Raw genomic sequence first — 14,498 nt, forward strand, 5'->3', positions numbered from 1 at the left:
GAGGATATGTGTTACCACTGGCCAAAGGAACAGTAGTAAAGATTGTTCCCTACAACAAAGTGTGTCCAGGGGGCTTTCTGTGCTGAATTCTTGTAGAAATTGCAGCCAATGATTTGGAGATTTTTTTAAATCACTGTGAGTTAAAATTAGATTGATAACACCAACTGACTGATTATCATTCTAAATGAGTGGCCTCTTTGTTGAAAATGTAAACAGTAACGAGAAACTTTTGTTTTTCTGATACTATTTTTCTTCTGTTTTAACTTTAGAATCTAAATTTGGAGAGAATGATTATCTGAACAATAGTGAGTTTTCTAATCCACAACTGCCATCTATTTAGGTTTTCTTTAATTTCTTTTAGCAGTGATTTGTAGATCATCTTTAAAAAATTTTAGTCCTAAGTAATTTATGACTTACGGTGTTTTTTTATCTAGTATTGTTTTTGTAATTTTATTTTCCAACTTGTTGCTGCTGGAATCTAAATACAATGATCTTTGTTTATTGACCTTGTATTTTGAGGTGTGCTGAACCAACTTCCTAATTCTATTAGATTTTCCTGTAGATTCTCTAGGATTTTCTACATAGATAATCATGTCATCTACAAATGGAAATAATTTATACTTCTTTCTTTACAATCTGTATGTCATTCTTTTTTTTCCCCCCCATATTCTGTTGACTAGGGCATCCAGTTCACTATTGAATAGAAGTAATAAGGGTGAATATTTTTGCCTAGTTCTTGATCTTAGTGGGAAAAGCATTCTTTGTTGTTGTTTCTGCCACCATTAAGTGTGATGATCCTAGCTTTAAGTGTTTTGTAGATGTGCTTTTCAGGTTAAGAGGTTTTTTTTTCTGTTCCTAGTTTTCATCTGAATGAGTGTTTGTCATATAATTTTTACCAAATCTATTGAGAAGATTTTTCTTTTTTAGTTTGTTAATATGGTCAATTACATTGACTAATATTTGAATGTTAGATCAACCTTGTATTTCTAGGAGAAATCCCAGTCACTCTTTTGTGCTGCATTATTCTTTCTATATATTGCTGGATTTGATTTGCTATTATTTTGTAGAGAATATTTTTTTTAAAGATTTTATTTTTCCTTTTTCTCCCCAAAGCCCCCTGGTACAAAGTTGTGTATTTTTAGTTGTGGGACTTTCCAGTTGTGGCATGTGTGACGCCACCTCAGCATGGCTTGACGAGTGGTGCCATGTCCGCGCCCAGGATTCCAACTGGTGAAACCCTGGGCCGCCGAAGTGGAGTGCGCAAACTTAACCACTCGGCCACGGGGCCAGCCCCTGTAGAGAATTTTTTTTCATCTATGTTCATAAGGAATATTGATCTGGAATTTTCTTTTAATACTTTTGTCAGCTTTTGATATAAGGGTTTTGCTGGCCTCATAAAGTAAGTTCGGAAATAGTTTGTCCTTTATTTTCTGAAAGAGTATGTGTAACATTGATATTATCTTTTCTAAATGTTTGATGAAATTCTCCACTTAAACCCTGTGGTCCTAGAGGTGTTTGTTCATTTGTTTGTGGAACGTTTTTGATTGAAAATTCAATTATTTCATATAGGGTTATTCATACTTTCTATTTCTCCTTGAGACAGTTTTGGTAACATATTTTTCAAAGTATTTGTCTATTTCATCTATGCAATTGAATTAATCGGCATAAGGTTCTTTATACTATTCCCTTACTACTATTTTCATCTGTAGGATTGGTCCTTTTCTATCCCTTCTTTCATTTCTTGTTAGTCTTGCTAGAGTTTTGTTAATTTCTGTTACTTTTTCGAAGAGGTGGTTCCATTCTTTTCCTGATTATTTTCTCTAGGTCGCTTAGATTTCGCCTTTCTCAGGCAAAGCAAATTCCTTTTGTCTGACTTCTATCTCAGCTCTGAGATAATTTTATGAAGATGCTTTTCTAACAGAGAAGACCCCCACCAAATCACGAAATCACTTTTGACATGCAGCCTATGAATACAACTCTACAAAGAGTGGGCATAAAATTAACTGAATGTTGTATCCGCATGTCAAATTGATTACACATCAAGATGTTTTCTGCCAGCATTTCAAATCCCAACTTTAGCGGTTCAATTTAAACACCATCTAAAGATGATTGAAAATAGGTTTTAGCTAAATTCATTTTTCTGAAGAGGACACTTCTTAAGAGCAGGTGTTCTCTCCTGTGACACTGGTAAGTAATCCCACCTGTCATGCTGCATGCTATAAATCATTGTACTACAAATCTATTAGCTCATGATTCATATCTGGCCTGCCTTGTAAAAACCAAGATGAAACAGTGTTTTAGACTGAATGATTTAATGCACACAGAACAAATCTACTTTCTCTGAGTTCCGTCTCGTTCCTGCTGAGCACGTGTTTTTTTCAGGGCGGAAATTGGGTTCTAAATTGGGAAGCTGCGTTAACTCTTTCAGACAACAGAATGATAGGGACATCTTTCTAACTAGCGTCCTGGAGGCCTGATGGGGTGGGGGTATGCCTTTCCTCCAGTTCTTATCTTACTGGCTGGAAGTGGTTTTTGTAATGGGGAGAATCTTGGTCTTACCTTGGTTTGGGCTCCCATCATTTCTTTAAAGAAAATTCCTAGCTTTTCTTCCATCCTTTCTACTCTGAAGGAAGTTACAAACCTGTGTTAACTAGTCAGATTCCATTGGTGAGGGCAACAGTTTTTGCCATGGTTTCACAGCAGTCTGTGGTTATAATTGGGGTATTAATTTCCCATGAAGGGCACCACACTGACATGGACACTCACACACAATGACACCAAATTTTGGGCCATGTATGTTGTCTGCATCTTTTTAGGACTGGTGGACCTTACTTAGTGCATCTCTGAGCAGTTGTTTATAAAGAGAATATTAAATAATTTCTTGTGTGAGTTTAATTCTTTCCAAATTTCATTAGAATTAAAGAGATATAACTCCTTGAGATTGTCTTCATGTTAATATTCATTTAACAAACCACAACTTTCAGACTCAAGAAGTATTTGAGAATGCCATTTAGAAAGCTCCAGGTCAGATTTAGTTGGCACTCTGCTGTGCTGACTGCTTTTTCCCTATGTTGACTTTTCTCCATCCTTACAGCCACCTTTAGAAAGGTATAATTACGCCCATTTTGTTTTTGCTTTCAGATGTAGGATGTGTCAGTTTAAGTAGGCAGAGAGAAGGAGTGAGAGCAGGCAGACAGTAGGCAGAGGAAGGGTGTTTTAGAAAGAATTTAGGCTTTGGAAACAGATCTGAGTTAAAATTCTCACTTCTTCTCATTGGTGGTTGGCCAGAACTGGAACTTTATCCTGTAGGCAATGAGAGAGTGGATGTGGCGAGAATGGGAATCTGGCAGTCGGAAGGATGATGGAAACTAAAGTCAGGAGACCAAGTATTCAAGAATTTACTGCATGTGTTCAGCTGTTTGAATATAGAGGAGGATGAGACAGCTTCTGCCCTCGTGACACCTGCAGTCTTTGGACAACAGGGAGACAAACAGTTATCTGGGATCCAAATGAGAAGGAAATCTGCACTAAATAAAAGTATCAACAGTGGATTGCGGGATCCAGAAAGAAGGATTCTGCTTCAAGAGGAGGGGCACAAGGGGATGGCTTTTTAGAACAGTTGGCATTAGAGCCAGTTATGGATGGAGGAGGATTTCATCACGTGAGGAAAAGGGAGAAGGGTGTTGCACGCTGAGGAAGGAACATACTCAGATGCAGAGAGGGACCAAAGTAAAAAGTGCATGGCATTTGGAACAATACAAAGGAGTCAGATTAAACGGAATTGAGGAACGCACAGCTCTCTCCCTTCTTCCACCTTTCTTTATTTTTTCCTCTCTTCCTCCCTTCCTTCTTCCCTCTCCCTTTTCCCTCTGTTCTCCCCTTTCTCATTTCCTCCCTCCTTCCCTCCCTTCCTCCCTTTCCTCTTTCCTTCCTTCCTTCCTTCCCTCCCCCTTCCTTCTCTTCCTCATAGTATTCCTCCATCCCTTTCTTTCATCCTTTCTGAAACAATTCTGTGCCAGGCACTGGGAATATGTACTGAGCCAAACACTTAGCCGTCCTTCCTGGGGGCAGTTCTCCTTTCATTACGAATGTAGACTTTGGAGTTACATAAAACATCAGTGCATGACTCATGACTAGATGTCCAGCTGGAAAGCTATTTCAGTAGACCAGAGAAGACAGACTTGAAGCTTTGAACAGGAGAATTGCAGTGGCATTGCAAAGACTGGGTGTATGCAATTAATTGTTAGCAGAGCTCAGTAGGATTATTATATGGTAAAGTATAAGGGTTAAGAGCATGAACCTAGGAGCCAGACTGCCGGGTTTATATCTCAACTCTAGTCCTTGCTAGGTGTGGAACCTTGGGCAAATTGTTTAACCTCTCTCTGCCTCAGTTTACTTATCTGTAAAATGGGAATAATAATAACACCTCCCTTATAGAGTTGTTGTGGGAATTAAATGAGTTAAACATAACTTCTTAGAAAAGTGCCTGGCACTTATTGGCCCTATGTAAATACAGGCTGTGATTCTAAATTACTTCTTCTGGTTTACTAAATGAGGATGAACTTCCAAAAGTGGAGCCAGTTGGTCCCACTTTTACTAGAAACAATACATCCAATAGTTTGTGTGGAAGTGAACACCTTTTTAGGAATATAAAAGAGTCACATATTCAAATATTATGGAAAGAAATAAAATAATAGCAATTATTTAGAGTCAATCTGGTTATTGTTATATTACTTCCCTTTCCAAACTTAGGAAGAAATTTAAATGAAAAAAATATAGATATGCCTACATATCAAGTTTTAGAGGGAAATTTTGTTCAGCAGTTGACAGATTTTGTTCCAGGTTCAGAAATATCATACAAACTGAAATCCAGGCCTTGGATACCATTGGGGTAGCGAGGGAAGCCCTGGAGACTCATCTTCTGTTTTTATTGTCCAAGCTAATGGTCCATTAACACAGCTCCTTGAGGCTGAGCCGGTTAGATAATGTGTGCCTTCCAGGGCAAGGATGGTAGGTGGGTGTTTCCTAGCGGTGGGAAGCAGCATTATTTTTCCTGGGGGAAGAATGTGAATAATCCTACTTTTTGCACATAATGGTAAAAATCAGAAAAAGCTGTGTATAATGGGCAAAGAAATTACCAAGATGATATCAGTGTTCAAAAGGAAAAAATCCCTATGTTCATAAATGTTTAATAATTTTGGTTTCAATAATGGTTTGTCCTCATTAGCTATTCAGTGAAATGGTACTCATTTTAAGGTTCATCAGAATATGAAGAACATCTATGCACTTTTAGACACACTTGCATATTTGCATTATTAGCAGAGTGATATAAAACTAAAAATTTCATTCTAAGTTTTGAACAGTTTATCCTTCTTTAAAAGTAAGTTTCAAAAATCTCAAATTTCTTCTTATAATTACAACGAAAAATAATTTCTGTGATAATTGTAAATAATTAAGCTTCCCAGTGTATTGTAATCAAGAGTTCTTTTTTTCCTAGCTTCCTAACATAATTTTAAACGCATTAATTCCAAACTGACAGGTATTTGAATTTTAAACCACTTGAAATTTGGTATCCCCAAACAAGCGTGAAACATCAGTGTTTCTTGTTCCTAGAAAGTCTGTTTCTTCACTCACTTACCTTCCCTGACAAGCACCAGCTAAGCCTCGTGCGTCGGAAGCCTGCCATCTGAGCGCAACCTCCCAGCCCTTGAAGTCATGCTGCTTCTGAGACGAGAGCCACCCCAATTTCCTGTGTCCACGAGACACCACAGCCACATAAAACTGTCCCCACCAGTTCACCCAAATCCGACTGCCTAGTAGGGCCTACCACATTGTCCTTGTGGCCACCGTGTTGTTACTGAATTGGCATTCAGGCTGTCTTGGGTGAATTAATTAGTAGGCCTGATTGAAGCTAAATATAATTAATTATACAATATTGAGCTGTCAATATTTAACTCCACTAAAATTATATAATGAATCTGGAACATAAAGGATTACTGACAAAAGGAAAGTAGATGTCAGTTAACATCATTCTCGGTGTATCCTCCTCACTCACCTTTGATTACTCAAGATCCTGTGATTCAGGCATATGTGCTTTGAAACGTGTGGCCCACCATGTGAAAATCAAACACACACACACACACACACACGGTTGGACACCTTTGCCCCCTGGATTTAAAAGTATGCTTCGTTTTCATCTGTCTGATGTGATTAATAAATTAATAAAAGGTAACATAATGCGTATAGACATGATAGCAGCCATCTAGGATGGATGTTAGTTGGAAGTAGTTTTCTATGTTGCTTACCATATTGTTGTATTTAATGCAAATTTTAGTGAGCATCAAAAGTAAACAAGAACAACAGACAATGATAGTTCACACTTATTTAGTGACACCAAATTTAAAATGGTTTAAAAGTCAGATACGTGGCAGTTTGAAATTCATGTATTTAAAATTATGTCAGAAAGCTAAAAAAAAACTTGAAATACAACATTGATTCATTTATAATGATAAAATAATTTTGACTAGTTCGTTATTCATCTAGAATTGTAAAAATAAGAATTGTTTTTCGATAAGTGAATCTTTGTATTAAATGGTTAGAAATACCTTTCCTATAGAATTCCACCAAACTTTGTCATTTGGTTCTGTTTTTTTAAAAGAAGAACAAAGTAAATGACTTTAGATTATAAAATATATCAAATGCATCTTGATATTTAATCTTTAATAAATGTAGAACTTAATAGTATCCATGAATTTTCAAGGTCAAATGCATAAGTAAAATATTATATGTAAATTATTTACGCTGGGAGAGGCGGAGAGACAATGAGGGAGAGAGGGAAGTTATGGGTGGTGATAGACTTGCCATCTGGGAATGCACGTCTTCAGGCTTAGTGTAAGTAAAGAGTATAAGGAAATACCAGATTTGCCCAATGGACGCTGATTGTTCAAGCTCATTTGTTTTTAAAGGTTATTTAAACTGTTTAGGAATTCTTCTGACAAGCCATATGTTGCAACAGCCAGCGCTCTTTCATACAGAATGAGACAGTGCAGGTTGTTTTGAGTTTCATTGTTTAGTGGCAAACCATAATTGCAATTCCAGTTTTGTTTGTCTCAATTATGCAAAATTGAGAACATGACTAATTAATTCTTTCAAGTTGATAACACCCTTGAAAGATTTTTGATCATTTGTACTGTAAATTCTCTCAACTATTGATACTTAGGACACCAAATTACTCTTCCCCATTAAATAGTATGTGCTTATACAGTTTGTGAGTTTCAAAAATACTCCATTTGTATACAAATTCTAAATCTTGACAAAAATGGCTTCATGGGTTACCCACAGATGATTAAAAATCAGTAATATCTAAGTATATGAAATGTACCAATAACAGACAATGTACCATTTTATAGTTCCCTTATAATTATGCTAGTGTGTTACCTTAAATGACTTTTCCACTGATGTTCTTGTATAACTTATTTATTTGTTTTTTACGTTTTCCCACAAAAAGAGAAACCCCCTTTTTGCAATAGCCAAATGTGTTATGAGCGAAATAAATTTCCAAATAGTGGAGTCCTCACCATGTATCATCAGAATGTATTTAATTTCATGCATGCGGGAAAGATGGCAATGTGATTCCCAGGTACTAACTATTCCTCAGCGATTCACTCTTAGTACTGTTATCTGGAGTAAAACTAGATTAAACTTGCAGAATGGTGAATTACTGAAAATAATGAAGTTAAGGCAATTCATTAATCTTTATTTGCTTGTCTATTTTTTATAGTCTGGACGAAATGGAAAAATTCATTTGGGGGCTGATCAGATTGAAAAGGGTCTAACATTTTGAAGAGAAACATGGGGCTGAAAATGTTTTGGTTTTTTTTTTCTTCAATTATACATAGCACCTTTTTCTTACATGCCTCTGTTTTTCTTTTAGTGGCAAAGCATTTCTATAACACTGGTTGAGAAAGTTCAGATGATTGCTGTAATCCTAGGATCCCTGTTCTTAATAGCGAGTGTGACCTGGCTCCTCTGGTCAGCCTTCAGCCCCTATGCAGTGTGGCAGAGGAAGGACATCCTTTTTCAAATCTGCTATGGAATGTATGGTTTTATGGATCTAGTGTGCATAGGTAAGACCGTGATGTTAAACATTAACAAAATGTCAGTAATCTGTTTCTTACAGCTATGATATTTTCGCCCATCAGATCTTATATAGTATGCCGTGGTTCTCGTGTTCTTGGTTCTCCAGTTAATTAACTAGCTGGGGCAACGCAATCTGGCCACTTTTCTCAAAAAGCATAGTATCTATATTCCCAAGTAGACTGAAAATATTAACAGGATAATGCCCATTTAAAGTGACATATTTTGCAATGAAAAAGAAGGAAGAGTTGAAGAAATTATTTGGCGTGGGTGATATAAGGACAGTCGTTTATTTCGAAGGAATAAGAGCAAATTGGCCCCTCCTCACAAAGCTGGGAAAGTATTTGGGGGGAGGACCCACACCTGGAGGTCTTCCATCATGGCAGGGTGACTCAGATTTCCTGAGGGCATAAAGAGCTCATGGGAAGCATAGGAGCTTGGAGACAGTTCCTTGCTGTCCTCTGTCTCTTTGTTTCACTTAATAAATTCACTAGCTTGGAAGAAAAAAAGATCAAACATTTTAGTTTAAATAGACCCTATAAAAAAAGGTTACTTAATGCATTTCACTTCACTGATCTGTCATTCCCTAATACCATGAGAAGAAGGAAGCCACATTCATGCACCATTTATGTGGTGTGTGTGCGGTGCCACAGGCACCATGGTGATGACTGGATGGCAGTGGGAGGTGGGGATGGAGAGAGGCAGCACAGAATTAGGAGACTTTCCTTGCTCTAGTGTGATTACAGTTGAGTGGGATGTAGAAAGAGCCGAGGGAGGCAGCCATGGTTTAAAGCAGTGGTTTTCAAAGTGTGGTCCTTGGATCACTAGCAGCAGCACCTTTTTTTAGAAATGCACATTCTCAGACTGCACCTCAGACATGCCAAACCAGTTACTTCAGGTCTGGGGCTCCCCAGCTGTGTTTTACAAGCCCACCAAGATTCTGATGCGTGCTAAAGCTTGGGAACCACTGATTTCCGGGAAAGGATGCTCAACTTGGCGTCACATGGCTTAGTTTCTGATCTCAGCCTCTGCTTGGACAGATCAACTTCATCTCTCCATATTCCTGCCTTCTCACCTATAAAAGTGGGAATAATACTCCCTAGCACACAGACCTAAATTAAAAAAATGATTGTAAAACGATTATGTTATTAATTAGAAGTTGTAGATTAAGGATATTTGAATAAGTCACAAACATTGAAATAATTTAAATCACTTAAATTAATGCTGCTGCTCACTAGAGCCTTAATGTAACTAGCAGTTTGAGTATTCTCAGTCACTTTTTTTCCAAAAGAACTCTATAAATTTTTAGAATACGATCAGCCTGAATTTCCCCTCCTTTTCTTCTTTCCTCCTTTGTCACTAGTACAAGACTAATAGGAAAGAAAATGATCAAATTTCAGCCCAGAAAGGAAAAAAGAAGGGAGGGAAATGTCATGAATAATATGTAAACTGAGCAGATGCTGCCTGAATAATTGAGCTCATCATGTATATGAACGATTTGCATTAAATGTGATAATGCACCTGTAAGCATTTGGAAATTCTAAGTCTCTATACAAATATAATCTTGTAGGTATTCCTCTAAATAAAGAAGAATCACAAAATTATTCTGCAAATCCCTCAACAAATTCAGAGATCGTGTTTATTCTGTCTTTCAGCATAAATGTTGTAAAACGTGATATTCCATTGATATTAAAAGGAGAAGTGAAAAACAAAGAACCATTAGACTTCCAATTCACCCTGGAGGGAGAAAAAGTCCAGTTGGCTTACTTGATATCATTATAACACTAAAAAGAACCACGTATTTCCTGGCTGGGAAATCATTTTCCTGAATTTCACAGCCTGCATTTAGTGGTATTATTATATCTTAAATTTTGGTTGCTAACGCCAGTCTTTTAATCAAGATTATTAGAATTTGGGTTTTAAAATACATACATATGAACTAATGATCTTTTGGCAATGTATGAATATATGACATATTTGGGCTTCCCTTTTGAAATTTGGATGTTTGCCCATTTTATGAAGTCAAGTTTCTTAGGAACAAAACCCAATTGACATTTTCCTGGAGACTCTTGGAGAGTGAATTTTTGTCTAAGTTTTAAATATTGACAATACTTTTCATTGTCTTTTGGCTCATCAAATCTAAATCTCATCATCCAATGATTTACTTGTATATTTTGAAAAATATTAAATAACAGATTGAACAACACTGTTTATTTCACTTGGCAGTCTCATTAATTAGTTTGTTTGGGACCAGAGAAAATCTTATTTTTTCCCAAGAAATTGGGAAGCTGCTATAGAGAGGAACACAAACGCATGTAGGCTACCAGTAGCCAACTGGATCAGAGCCGGGAATAGCTCCTGCTAACATTTCAAATTAATTCAACTGTCTGCTAATTAAATGTAGACAGTAACAAAGTAGATTACATTGATTATACCTCAAATACCTCTGACCGCAAGACTTAGAGTCAGAGTTAGAATGAAAAGCAGGCTTCCAACTTTGAGTCCAATTTGCTCAGCTCAGTTCAATAAATATTTCTTGAGAACTTTCTGTGTGTTAGACACAGTGTTAATTAGGTGCTGTGAATACAAATGAGTCAGTACTTTCCTGCCCCCAAGGAGCTCCCAACTGCACGGGGAGGACACATGTATATAGGTAACTAGAACATAGTGGGATGCGCACAGTTAGGGAAGTATGCACAGGAGACGGTAGTTGGACAAGTGGGGAGAGAGTAATGCTGGGATGGCGTATGCAGGGAGGGGATGGTTTCAGGCAGATGTCATGGGGAAGTGATAGCCAGCAGGCTGATGGATGAATAGATGCTTGGCAAATGGAAAGAAAGGCCCATTGTCACCTGTGGAGGGTATAAGATTGAATTCCCATTCAGGGGGCTTTAAAGTAGTTGGAAACATTCCCACATTTCTGTTTGTCCAAGCTTTTCAAACTTGTTTGTATTTAAATGAGAAGGAGCAGGTTGGCAGCTTCATAAATATTCTTTAAAAACAAATTCTGAAAATCCATAATTATTCAAGAATCAAAAAATATTATCCAGCCAGTGTATGTAATGCTTAGGAAGAGATTATTATTGGATTGTTAAATAGAAATGTAAAGATTTGTAGAAAGTTTGTTTAGTCAGGGAGATATCTTTATTTATTTACAGACACCGTGAATTTGTTTGTTGGTTTCGTTCATTATTAATTAATAGATTTTCTGCTTTCCCAAGATCCAATTTCTTCCTGTTATTAAAGTTTTGAATTTTCCCAAGAGTCTAGGTACTGTTATAGTTGAAATACTTAGATCAGGGCTGTCCAATAAAACTTTCTGCAATGAGGAAAATGTTGTATAGCTGTGTTGTCCAAGACCATAGACGCTAGCTACATTTGGCTACTGAGCACTTGAAATGTGGTTAGTGAGAAGGAGAAACTGAATTTTTTATTTACTTTTATTTAAATTAATTTAGATTTAACCTAAATAGGCACTTGTGGTTAGTGGCTGCCATATTGGACAGCACAGACTCCGGATGGTGGAATGAAATGTGTAAGGGTTTGATTAACAAGTGTCACCTCCTCTCTATGAATGGGTTGTATTTCCTAAGTGATACAGAAACTCTGTTCCAAGAGAGATGAATAAAGTGGGAGTGAGTTCAAGAGGATTAAGTGAAGAGTTTTAAAGGTGAGAGGGTGATGGTCAAGAGATAGACAGGGAGCCATAAAAGGGAGATACATCTTAAGGAAATGGAAGTACAAAGGGATATAACTTTATGTTATATTTGGGAAACTCTTTTAAATCTTTAAATAGATGGCATCAGACTATGATTGTGCACCAGGAAAACTAATATAAAGGAGTTAAATCATCGAGATGTTGTAGCCCAGGGCAGTAATTTATGGAGAAGTAATAAGCAAGCAGCCTTGTGTTGTCTCCCTCCTAAGAAGGACAGCTTTGTCCACTGTCCCTCTGCACAGCGGACAAAGCAAGATTAGCAAACTCAAAATTGAAAAGCAAATGCATGGTGGAAGGCACTGGCCATGGGGTTTGGTTCCCAACTCCATACTTTGCACACTGTAAAAATAGAAGACCATCACTTCTGTTGGTCGTGCGATTCAAAGGAAGCTTGGGCCACAAGAGGAATACATTTATTTATTTATTTTTTTTTAAAGATTTTATTTTTCCTTTTTCTCCCCAAAGCCCCCCGGTACATAGTTGTATATTCTTCGTTGTGGGTCCTTCTAGTTGTGGCATGTGGGACGCTTCCTCAGCATGGTCTGATGAGCAGTGCCATGTCCGCGCCCAGGATTCGAACCAACGAAACACTGGGCCACCTGCAGTGGAGCGCGCGAACTTAACCACTCGGCCACGGGGCCAGCCCCGAGGAATACATTTATTAATGACCGAAAGATTGAGGGACTAAGAGGCAGCCATGAGGAAAAGGAAGTCATTTGATTAACTTACTTGTAAGAAGTGAGGGTGGTTACTAAGTAATTTTAGTGTCTGGTAGAACCTGATGAGATGAGTTCAGTTTCTTGTAGATGCAACAAACTAAAACTAAAATCTTATTACATTAGGGGGATTTCTGAAATAGAGATTGCAGTGGTTATACCTAATCTCATTAACTCTATAAATTAGTGCCGAATCTGTGTCTGGAAGATGTTTTGATCTTCCCTGAGATAATAAGAGAAGGAACTTGTTTTGCTTACAAAATTTAAAAACTTGGATTACTTTTGTTCCTTTAAAAATTTTCTTAATTGTCCACATAATATAAATATATTTATATATGTTCAAATAAAAACACATTTTGTGACTGTGTAAAGTTAAAAAAACGATCACTTCGCTCACATTGTCCTTTCTGTTATGTGACTCCATTTGCAGAAATGTCCCCTCTCAAGATTCTGGTGTATATCTCCAGATCTTTTTCATTGGGTTTACACAAACATGGGTACATAGACACTTAGTATTTTATTTTTCATAAGCGGGATCATGCTATTCATATTGATGAACAAATAGTCTTTTTCATTCAACAATATGGTCTAGAGCTCTTTCCCCATTAAAACAGATGTACAACGATTTACTTAACCTTTCTTCTGCTGATGGATATTTAGATTGTTACCAATTTTTGTGATTGGCAACAATGCTGCAAAGGACATCCTCTTATGTGATTATTTCTGTAAGCAAGATTCTGAGATGTGGCAAGTCTGGGTTGAGTAATAAGCACACATTACATTTGGCTCTCTAAAGAGACTTTACCAATTTAAATTCTCCCAAATATAGGAGAGTTCCGGTTTTTCCACACCTTGACAAACATGGATATCACTTTTTTGACATTGTAATTGGTAGTTTGAACTATAGTTAATACCATTAGAGTGCTTTTCCCAAAACCCATTCTATAACTGTTTAGGTTTGTGGGGTATTTTTGCCTAAGAAAATAAGAGTGGCCACACTGGGCCATGCCAATATGCAACTTGTCCCGCCTGGTATCTTTTGGGATGCTGGGGATGTGACGTGCACGGACCTGGGCTGGATCTGCGCTGTAGACACTCCACTTATTCTTTCTGAAAATGAAATCCAGCAGGGGCGATCGAGATCAAAAGTCACTGCCTCTCAAAACCCCTGCATTCCCCAGCACATTTAAGAGCTCTTCTCTTAAATAGTCCGTTCGTTCTATCTATTACACTAACACCGAGGGGATTTCCCTTCTCAATTTGGGAAATCACTTCTCTTTTTTCATGTAGAAAGTGCTCACTGAAATTGCTTTAAGAAAAATTACCTCCCTCTGTCTCTTGGCTCTGTGTGGCTAAAGTACTGATTCTGTTACTGCTTGTTCTTTCTATTATTCTATTTCTGAAATTAAATCACATGCATGCAGAATGAAGGAGATGCACACACATGCGTGTGCGGGCGCACACACACAGATGTACCCACCAGGAACCAAAGACAATCTCGCAGGGCTCTTTTGAAATAATGAAATAAAGTATAATGCGATTGTTTCTGCTGTCTTGCTTTTGAAAGCTGCACAGACTAGGGAATTTTAAGAAATAACCTGAGATATACTAGGATGAGGATCAGGTCGAAATATCTTCTCTTTAAGGTACCAGTCGTAGTGATTACTGAAAAAGTACTCCTTCTGCAGAAATTTCTTACTCTCCAACATAAAGTTTTATTTTCCTATATTTTGAATCTATTTAATTTTTTAAAAATTCCTGTAAATTGTTATAGCTATTATTATAGCCCTTTGGAAAGTCTGTTTTTCATAGTTGACAATATATCTAGCTAAGCTTCTTGGGCACACACAAGAAAACTGTGTAGAGTTACCAGTTGGTAATATATTCACATTTCATTAGAGAACTTCAGAACAATAAATAAATAAAAC

General features: G+C 37.2%; 1 protein-coding gene across 1 annotated transcript in view; it reads left to right on the forward strand.

The window, feature by feature from the left end:
* The window catches only part of MARCHF11 (membrane associated ring-CH-type finger 11), a 108,717-nt gene that overhangs the window by 77,114 nt on the left and 17,105 nt on the right, over nt 1-14,498 (forward strand). The window contains exon 3 of the mRNA XM_008518924.2: nt 7,934-8,126. Coding sequence (XP_008517146.2) covers nt 7,934-8,126 — 193 coding nt within the window. The remainder of the gene's footprint in view (nt 1-7,933; nt 8,127-14,498) is intronic.

This window comes from Equus przewalskii, chromosome 20, assembly GCF_037783145.1.
Source record: "Equus przewalskii isolate Varuska chromosome 20, EquPr2, whole genome shotgun sequence".
Taxonomy (NCBI): domain Eukaryota; kingdom Metazoa; phylum Chordata; class Mammalia; order Perissodactyla; family Equidae; genus Equus; species Equus przewalskii.